Source organism: Delphinus delphis, chromosome 10, assembly GCF_949987515.2.
Source record: "Delphinus delphis chromosome 10, mDelDel1.2, whole genome shotgun sequence".
NCBI lineage: Eukaryota > Metazoa > Chordata > Mammalia > Artiodactyla > Delphinidae > Delphinus > Delphinus delphis.
This window is the reverse complement of record NC_082692.2, coordinates 62,433,281-62,443,819: the sequence shown is the minus strand read 5'-3', so window position 1 is coordinate 62,443,819 and position 10,539 is coordinate 62,433,281. Positions and strand designations below refer to the sequence as shown.

Genomic DNA, 10,539 nt, shown 5'->3' with positions numbered 1-10,539 from the left:
TGCCGCACAGTGATGCTGTACTCGAGAGTCCTCGGCTTGTTTTTGCACTGTGATGGTTTTTACATTTTTAAAGAACTGTAAAAACAAACTGTGCAAACAGAGACCGTATATAGTTTACAAAATCTAAAATATTTATTATCTGACTCTTCAGAAAACGTCTGCTAACCCCTGCCCTAGAGTAACAAGAAGACAGCTCCTCCCTGTGTCATGACTACCTACACTGCTGAACACTGAGGGGATTACAGAGATGAACAGGTTCTGAGCCTCCCCCAAGAAGCTGGCAGAATTAGTGTGGGGTGTGGGGGGCGAGGAGTCCTTAATTCAGCAAAGTTTTACGGAGGGCAAAACTGTATCCCAGACACAGGAGGTAAAACAATGAGTAAGACACCATCTCTGCCTTCAAAAAGTTGCTGATTCAGTGAGAAAGACGAATGAGTATGCAAATCACTACCACACAAACAGAAATACACCTTGGGTGCATTCAGGACCCCAAAGAGTACAGCGCCTCTGAAGAAGAAATCCCTAGGTGCTTACAAGGTTAAAGAAGAAAGTGCTATAAGAGAGGTACACAAAATGCTGTGGAAATCAGAAAGGGGGAGATGAGGTCTGTGTGGGAGAACAGAGAGACACTTCATGAGAGGAGAGCCTGAGGATGGCAGAAGTCAGCCAGGCAGAGAAATGTCAGCCCAGCGAATTCAGGATAGAGGATGTGACTGGAGGTGCCTAAGGCTGCACCTCGAGGCACAATGCAACGTGTTACAGACTCAAACTCCCAGAGCACTGAACACTGCTTAACATGCATTTAAGATGAAAATGTCTCCATTAACTTAGTAACACAGAAAAACATTGAGAGAGAAAAGAAAACCAATAAAGACTTTGTTAGCTCAGGTTCTTAGGCAATTTCGCTATTAAAATTTAAGAAGTAATGTATTCATCTATAATAAAATTTATTCGTCCAACATAGGTGGTTGGTTAAATAAATTATACATCCATTAATGGAATACTGTGCAGCCATTAAAAATAAAGAACGCGGGGAAATATTTATATTGCTCAGTGAAAAACAGATTACAAAAAAATTTGTATCTCACTTTTGAAAAAAAGAATACACACTTATAGAGATTAAAACATCAAAATGTTAAGAGTAATTAGCTTATCTCTGAAAGGCAAGAGGATAAATAACATTATCTTCTTTTTTGCCCAACTGTATTTTCTGTAATTACTATGTATTACTTTGATAGCAAGAAAAAAATATTTTAAAAAGCTTAAGTGGAAAAAAAAAAGCTTAAGTGGAAAAAAAAAAGTATCAAGCTACTGAGTATACATTTTTCCTTCTGTCACATCTAAGGACTAATCCTCCCACCTGCCCACTTAACTCATTCAATTCAATAGGGAAACATCAAGTACTGAATAGGCGCAAACTTAAGACGCTGTACAGGAAAGTTCAACATTCTAAGAAATGACTGTAAGAATGTGAAACAAGGGCAGACTTACCAGCCATAAGCAAACAGATAATGCACATGGAAAAGGCGACAACCATGATAATAGGCAACTGGAAAAGAAAACGGAAAGAGAAACCATCACATAAGATGCTAATCAATGGTTGTACAATCAGTTATGCATGCTTTGCTTTAAAGAGAATAAAACCCTTCTGCAATCTAATATACAAAGTATCTTTCTTTCAGCAAAACACCATTATTTAGAGTTTCGATCATAACTGCCCAAATCTTCGAACAGGTTAAAAGATCTGAAAAAACATGGCTTTGCTCCAAACCAGGGAGTGCTAAGCAGAGGGAGGTCGCCCAGATGAGAACCCAGACACCAGGCCCCTCCACTCCAGGACACCCTGCCCACTGGAATGAGACCCCAGAGAGGCTCTTGAAAAGTCTTGTGAACAGAGGAGTCAACTTCAAGGTCACAAGTTTGCCTCTGGCAATCCCTGAACCTCAGGGGAGTAGTCTCCAGAAATGAGAAGCCCTCACACTCCCCATGCGTCTGTGTTCTCACTTAAAAAGGATCTGCCAAAGACAGTCAAGTTTGAAAGAAGACAAACATTCCAAAGTTATTTTACTCCTCTCCCTGATCTGCTCCTTGGGGACACTTAAATATTTATGTTCCATTTAGAACAACATACAATGTTTTATATCAAGGGGAGTTGGCACCATCTCTAACTTCAGACACAATGCTTTTAACAACTTGAAAAACATAAACGTTTCTTACAGCCAGGAATTTCAAATCCCTTGGAACACTTAAAGGACTATGAGATTCTAATTCATCCACTGAATAGTTCCCAAGAAATAAGTCTATGGAATCCTAGAAGAGAAAAAAAGGAAATTAGTAACTCCCAAATTAGATATGATTATATTACAGAAGAACAGTACAAAGATACAGCCACCTAATGACCAAAAATTAGCATCAAATAACAAACTTACTTGTCTAAATCCATCAGAAAAGTTGTTCTTGTAATACCGTATCAGTGAGTTCCAGCCATCCATTATAAGTCCCAACTGAGTTCTCTTCCCAGTTCTGGTTAAATATGAGGTTAAGTTTTGAGTTACAGATTTGCATTAATATGCAATTATGCATTAATGCAATTATGCATTAGTATGCAAAAATATAAAATTCTCACACTGTTTTACAGCCAATAAGTATGTGGTATGGAGATAGGTGAATTATAAAGATTTTTTTTAAAAACATCCCTGAATATATGAAGGAGACACCTCACAAAAGAAACCAATATCGGGTCCAAGAAATGTGTATCCTATTTCTAAAATACTACCAAAGTAGGCACAAAGAGGAAAAATGCTCAGTTCCACTTGCAAAGACAAGAAATAAGAAGAGAAACACACAGCCCAGGTTAAGTGGCATGAAACAGCAAAGAGACTAGAAAGCTTATCTTGCTCCCAGGGAATCCATATAGCAGAAAAAGACCCAACCACATGTGTAACAAATTCAAAACATTCTAACCTCTCACTACCCAGTGTGGTCCTTGAAAACAGCACCAGCACCACCTGGGTACAGAATCTCAGGCCCTGCCCCAGACCTGCTGAGTGGGACTGGGGTGAGTCAGGTGCACAGTAAGCTTTGAGAAAAGCTAAGGAGCCATGGTTCTCAACCCCCACTGTGCATCAGAATCACCCAGAGATGCTAAGAAGACACCAGTGCCTGGGCCCCATCTCCCTGCAGTCCTGACTTGACCGGTCTGAAATGAGGCCCAGGCACTGGTGGTTTGCTGCTGCTATTGTCTAAAAGTTGCCCGAGTGATCTACTATGCACCAGAACTGTGAACCACTGGTCTGGAATGGGATTTTAAAGCATGGCTTGCCTGGTAAAGTCAGTCTTCAAGGCACCAGTTCCCGCATACTGTTTGGCACAAGCATTTGCATTGTCAGCCCAGGCTGCGAGAAAAAGTAAAAATCAGCTGATAATGATTAAAGTAACAACCAATGCTCTAAATCCAAATTATTTATTTCAAACTTTGAGTAACCTTGCCTCTGTTAACGAAATTACCTACCGTTTTTGTAAATCTTCTCAAATTCATCTTGTTCTTCAAGCTTTTGTCCCACATGCAAAACTCCTAGTCTCTGGAATAAGAATCATACCTATGTTTATGTATAACAGATTTCAGCACATATGACTTAGGAAGAAAAAGCAGAGTCCCCAGATCATCTGTCACCTGGCTGTAGGTGGGAGATGCTTTCCCTGTACATGGGGACCACAGCACTCTCCCGCTCAGGCCAGGCTGCAAAAGCCTCTCTTTGGGCTTCCTTCTGCCCATAGCCCCCACTCTCCCTTGAGCCCCAGCACCGCAGGAACAGTGGCAAGACTGTAAACTCAGAGACAGGGGCAGAAGGGAAAGGACGGGGGAGAGGGAAGGCTGCTGCAGGATTCCAGCCATTACTACCTCCTTTCCTGCCACCCCCAACCTTCCACTGACTTTACCCCTCTACCTCCTCACAATTCACCATCTCCAGACTTCTGACCTCCAAACTTATCCCCTAACCCTGGGACCCTTTGAGAACTGGGATGAATACTACCTACCTACCTCCCCACAAACAGCCCTTTGCATATCATCTCAGAGGACTCCTGGGCATCCTGAAGCTCTCTATGGACTCCCCACTGGAGTTCACTGACCACAGATTAGGAACTCCTGCCTTGGTCTTTGTCTCAGACCCGCTACCCTCTTAGAACCACCATCTTCACTGCTCAGCTCAAATGACATCTCGCTCTCTCTCCCTCAGAATGGGGCCTACCCATGCTCAATGACCTGCCCTCACTGGAAGGGGAAAGGCACAACTGGAGTCCCCACATTAGCTGGCACTGAGGCTAGGGAGGTTCCTGCCCAAAGACTCTCTGAAGGTTGGTTAGGTTTTATAATACTATTTTCAGCATGTAAATTAGTTAAATACAGATTACAAAACCTAGTTAAATAGAGTTCTGTTAATCAGCCTTGGAAACAACCATTCCTAATATTGTTTCTATTGAAAAATATATTCTGAAGTACAATAAATCCAACAGACTGACAAGGACACAGTACCATACAAGCTAGAGAATGCTCAAAGAGGGCAACCACTCCTTTGGTGTGTCCTACTTGAGGACTTGGGGAGGTATTTTCCCTCCATAATTCTGCCCTGAGTCCCATAAAATTGTCATAAACAAAGTTGAATGTTTACGAATTATTTAGGCAGGAAACCACTTGGGATGCATTTTGTTTGCTCCCTACATCAAATGCCAATGTGATCTGGAAATTTGGGATATACATATTTTTAATTCCAAATATAAAGAGAAGAAAATATTTATACCTATTCTTTCTCAACAACACAGTCTTACTGGTAAAGCAAAGCTGTGTGAGAAACTTTATACCTGGGAGTTAATATCCCTTGCCAAACAATAAAAGAGGTGCAAACGAAAACAACTTTTGAGGTACTATTCTGTACTACTAAAGAAGAAATAAAACCTTTCTAAATAAAAATATTTAATGCTGGCAAGATTCACTTTTCACTGCTGGCTAGTCTTAAGGGTAACTGGTATAACCCTCTTGGAAAGTATATATTCTCTTTAACCCAGGAGTTAACCCAAAGGAAATAATTCAAGCTAATGATAATATACATAGGTATATTCTCTATAGCCTTATTTATAAGCCAAAAATATAGAAACCTAAATGGCTTAGTAAATTATAGCACAACAATGCACCTCTTAAAAACTATGATCATGGGCTTCCCTGGTGGCGCAGTGGTTGAGGGTCCGCCTGCCGATGCAGGGGACACGGGTTCGTGGCCCGGTCCGGGAGGAACCCACATGCCGCGGAGCGGCTGGGCCCGTGAGCCGTGGCCGCTGGGCCTGCGCGTCCGGAGCCTGTGCTCCGCGGCGGGAGAGGCCACAGCAGTGAGAGGCCCGCGTACCGCAAAAAAAAAAAAAAAAAACTATGATCACATATAATGCTAGAGTAAAAAGGCAAAATTTAAAACTGTACACACACTGACCATGGTTATGGACAAAGTGTACATCCATGGATGGCAAGACACAAAACCAAAAAGAATTGGGTTAGGATGGGGGCATGTGAATGTTTCTTGTTATTGGTTTTTAGAGATGAAGTTTCTTTTTGCTATATTGTTTATCTGATAAAAGAAAAAAAGCATTTGTACCTGAAGCTGGGCCTGAAGCGAACGACGCGCTAACAGACTCTGGATCACATTAGTTCTGTCCAGACAATCCATGCAATTGCTGCGGAACACGCCTTCCTGGTTAGTCACCACCTTGCCGTCAGAGTCCACTAGAAAATAACTAAAACATATTTATATAAACACTCTCATACCAAAGTCAGCCAAGCCTACTAAGGACAGACCTCTTATAACACAGGTCCATGTCAGAGACGTTATTAAAACTGAATTAAACCTAAATTAAAAGGTCACATGGGAAAGGTACAGCTCAGGTATATTTGATTACCAAAGACCAAAAGGAAGTTTGAACAGAAGAGGCAAGACAGGCCCTATCTCAAAACAACTGTAGCATCAAGGTCACTTCACCCAAGAGATGTGAAAAGGGACAGTTGGGAGTACTGTAAAGACGGCTATGGTCATCACCGTGTTTCCCTAAGGCCAGAAGAGGTCTTCCTTTGACATAATTATTGCACCTATGCCCCCTACATCGGGATTTCTTGAAGCACAGCCCCCTGTGCTATCTGTATCAGAATTCCCTGATGTGTTTGTTAAAAATGAGGATGCTTGGCCTTGAAATAAACTGAGTAAGACTCTCTGAAGCAAGGGCTGGATATTGTGCATTAAAAATATTTAAAAATCCCTTCTTAAAATGGGTAATAGGGCTTCCCTGGTGGTGCAGTGGTTAAGAATGCCAATGTAGGGGACACAGGTTCGTGCCTTGGTCCGGGAAGATCCCACATGCCGCGGAGCAACTAAGCCCGGGAGCCACAACTACTGAGCCTGCGCTCTAGAGCCCACGAGCCACAACTACTGAAGCCCGCGTGCCTACAGCTCGCGCTCCACAAGAGAAGCCACCGTGATGAGACCATGCACTGCAATGAAGAGTAGCCCCCGCTTGCTGCAACTGGAAAAGCCCATGTACAGCAATGAAGACTCAACGCAGTCAAAAATAAAATAAATAGATAAATGAATTAATTTAAAAAAGAAGGGTAATATATGCAAATAGTACTAAATTTATAAGGTATAATAGGGTATTATTTGAAAAATCCATTTTCCTTTCTCCCCTGAACCACCCAGATATCTGCACTGGAGCCAACCATGGTTACCAGTTCCTGTGTTTCTGTCATTTTTAACAATCTGTTCAGATTATTCTATGAACTCAAAAATTTGACAATGTTGACACAGTGTGGCAGTAAAGAGCATGGACTTTGGCAGCAAACAACTGGTTTGCTACCCTTAGCTCCTCAGGCAAGTTACTAGCTGTGTAACTTTAAGTAATTAACCTCATCTCTCAGAGCCTAAATTTTTTTCACCCACGAAATGGAGATGACAGCATCACCATTAGGCCGCTCTTAGGTTTAAATGAGATAATGTAAAATGCATATAAAGTGCTTAGCCAGAGTGTATGGGACAGAGAATACAATGAATACTAGATAATATTAATTTTATTGCAATTACTCCCCAAAATCAAAAAGTGAGGGAGAAACACAATAGATTCACCAAGGGCTAAAAATCATGACCTTAAAATTAAGGGCTTAAGGGACTTCCCTGGCAGTCCAGTGGTTAAGACTCCATGCTTCTAATACAGGGGGCATGGGTTCGATCCCTGGTCAGGGAACTAAGTTCCCACATGCCGTGAGGTGTGGCAGAGAAAAAAAAAGGCGGCTTATAAGAATGTGTTTAGACTAAAACTCTACATGAGGTTCATGCCAAACTGGTGAAGTTCGATTAGAGTATGTATATATAGAGTGCATGTGAGTGTTGGCACCCCATTAGTACTTATAAACTAAATACTACATGTTTTATAAATATTATTTCTTAAACTATACAAGTCTAAGAGATAAGTATTATTATCTCCACTTTACAGATGGAGAAATCAAGATTTGAAGATAACTAACTTGCTCCTTGGTCACATGGCTAATACGAGGCAAACTGAGATTTCAAACTTATTGTGTAGGACCCCAAAGCCCACATTCTTTCCACTTCCCCCCAAATCCCTGGAAACAAATGTGCAGAGAGGTCATCTGAAAGTCACAGGTGAAACGTCTACTGTCCCTGTGGAACATAGTGAGAGCAAGGGACAAAGATTCTGGTGTCAATGCTCCCTTCTTTCTTACACTCTGTGGGGCAATAATTAACAGATAAACCCAGGGAAGTAACCCCTCTGACAAGGTTTCTCTACCCCAATAATCATATAGGTCAACCCCCCTTCACTAGCTATGCTCAAAACAAAACCTCATAGAAGAGAAAAAAAAAAAAAAGCAGATTTAATTAACTATAGCTGATGACAATATGTATAAAAATATTTTTTTAAAAGCTGAAGGGCTTCCCTGGTGGCGCAGTGGTTGACAGTCCGCCTGCTGATGCAGGGGACACGGGTTCGTGCCCCGATCCAGGAAGATCCCACATGCCACGGAGTGGCTGGGCCCGTGAGCCATGGCCGCTGAGCCTGCGCGTCCGCAGCCTGTGCTCCGCAACGGGAGAGGCCACAACAGTGAGAGGCCCGCATACCGCAAAAAAAAAAAAAAAAAAAAAAAAGCTGAGCAAATGTCTACAGAAGTTTTACTATGTTACTGTGTAACTGAAATTACACAGTGCATTAGAACTACACAGGCAGAACAAAATGAGACTGGTTTCCAGATTCCTACTTCTGGCTTTAAAAATAGGTAAAGACTGACATGTGCATAGAGCACAGCGAATATATGAACCCACACAGTAAGTAACACTGTAAACACATATGAGAAGTACCATGAAGATATTCAGACCCTTTGATCCATTATCCTACCCTCAAGAATTTATTTCAGGAAACAGTTTAACAGAAGTAAAAATATATTTATACCCAGAGTGATTCACTGCAGCACAATCTTTCATGGTAGAGAAAAGGAAACAAACCAGATGCCCGATGCAAAGAAAAGCATTTAACTGAAACTGTACTATGACAAAATGGAACACAGAAAAGCCATTAAATGCTATCATTACAAAGACCTGGTAGGCTAATGACAAAATGTGATAAAATGTTTAGTGAAAATAACTGAACATAAAACAGTACCAATCTAACTTCAATTATATAAAAATTTGTAAATGCGTAGAAGATAATACATAAAAATATGAAAATACCTGGGCTTGGGTCATTTTTAAGAATTTTTAAATATTTAAAAATTACCAAGTCTCATCTTTCAGGGGAAAAAAAAAAACTACAAATGAGGGTATAGACAAGTGCTATCAACCTAGTGAACTATATCTGTAAGTCTGTTAGATAATGCATAATATACATGATTAACATATGCACCTACCTCATCCCTCAACCTCTGTAGGGAAATAACATAGCTTACCTTAATTCATCTTGCATTTCTGCTACTTGATCCAATAAAATACTTAGTCGATCCCATCTCATATTTTTACATTCCTTATGGAAGTCAAAGGCAATATATCTACCAAAAGAAAAGATATTCAGAAAGTGACTAAAGATTATTCATTTTCTTTCTGTTAATAATACCTTCATAAGCTGATCCTCCTCTCTACATACGCATCGCCTGGGAACAGGAGAGCCTCCTTCACTCTGGGTTTACCACTATACATATACACATGCATGCAGGCATGCACAGACACACCCACCTTCTCATGCTCATATCTACTGAAGGAAAAAAATACACACACACTCTTTTCTATCTTCACATGTTTTTCTAGAGGCCCTGAGATAGGAGTAAAGAAGCCCAGCGAAATGCTACAGAAGTGAGCTCAGGAACAGCAGTCAGGCATGTTAATATAAAGTAGCCTTGTCCAACTGAATATCTACTGTATATTTATTCTCTACCCCCATGTGCAAAGAATAGGGTCTTATTTTGATTTTCAAATCAATTAAGATGTTCAAAATGGTCAAATGCGATTCAGTCCAAGGAGGACTGGACTGCCTGTTGTGTATTAGGGGCTGTGAGAAGAACAGAAGCAGGATGGTCCCCATTCTGGTTAGTTACTGTTCATCCTACCAAAATATTCATTATCACTATCCATACATCACACATACATGTGGTAGAGAGAATTTTCTTGTCCATCAATCTGTAATGGGCTGTTTTCAGTTATCTAATATTTAAGAGGTATAAATCTCAAAGTTAGAACATATCTAACAGTGAAGGTGCCCTACTATGAGCTGGAAAATGTTGCCCCTGCCCCTTGAGAGGGGGAAACATCATTAACCAACTCCCAAAAGTCAAGAGAGGAAGAAAGAATGAAGAGAACCTGGGCACCAGGGTACATGAAGATTCTCACACATTCCACTTCTACCCAACTTCCTATTCAGGGATCAAGTCAAGTCATAAAGGAGGAGGACTAGAAGAACATTACACTCTCATCTACAGAGTTAAATTCAGATTAGGTGTCTGCTCTCATGGAGCCTTGGCTCCAATGGCCGAAGGGACATCAATGTAGGGAGGGCTTCCAGCAGGTCAAGAGAGGGGCTTCTATCACCTCAATGGTTATCTCAGGGGAGAATGGGGTACTTAGAAATTAGTATAAAAACAGAAGTTAGCCAACTGTGACGCCAGACTTTGGGAAGACTGGGAGTGGGGGGAAGCATTTTCAAAGGCAGCTCCATTAGAAGTGGTGGTGTGATAGTTATTTTTGGAGTGCTCTGACCATAGCTCTAGACTTGCCTGAAAAATTTAAGTGGCTCACTAGCACATAAATGCACTTGGATTCTTAAGCTTGTATCCTTCTAAAATTACATTTGTATCTTCTAAGAATGTCTTACATCACTATATTTTGGTAACAATAGCTTTAGGGTGTTTATTCCTTAGCAGTATGTAACCTCCAAGTGCCCTGGAACACCAAGGGCATAACTTTAGACTCTGACTTATGCCTCAAGTTCTCAAAGTTAGCTGCTGCT

The 10,539-nt window shown here is 41.0% G+C and overlaps 1 protein-coding gene across 1 annotated transcript in view; it reads right to left on the bottom strand.

Annotated features, from left to right (window-relative positions):
- SACM1L (SAC1 like phosphatidylinositide phosphatase) overlaps positions 1 to 10,539 on the bottom strand; it is a 66,387-nt gene that overhangs the window by 12,271 nt on the left and 43,577 nt on the right. The window contains exons 13-19 of the mRNA XM_060022333.1: positions 8,990 to 9,088; positions 5,643 to 5,781; positions 3,512 to 3,581; positions 3,323 to 3,395; positions 2,430 to 2,523; positions 2,218 to 2,310; positions 1,492 to 1,549 (exon numbers count right to left, since the gene is read on the bottom strand). Coding sequence (XP_059878316.1) covers positions 1,492 to 1,549; positions 2,218 to 2,310; positions 2,430 to 2,523; positions 3,323 to 3,395; positions 3,512 to 3,581; positions 5,643 to 5,781; positions 8,990 to 9,088 — 626 coding nt within the window. The remainder of the gene's footprint in view (positions 1 to 1,491; positions 1,550 to 2,217; positions 2,311 to 2,429; positions 2,524 to 3,322; positions 3,396 to 3,511; positions 3,582 to 5,642; positions 5,782 to 8,989; positions 9,089 to 10,539) is intronic.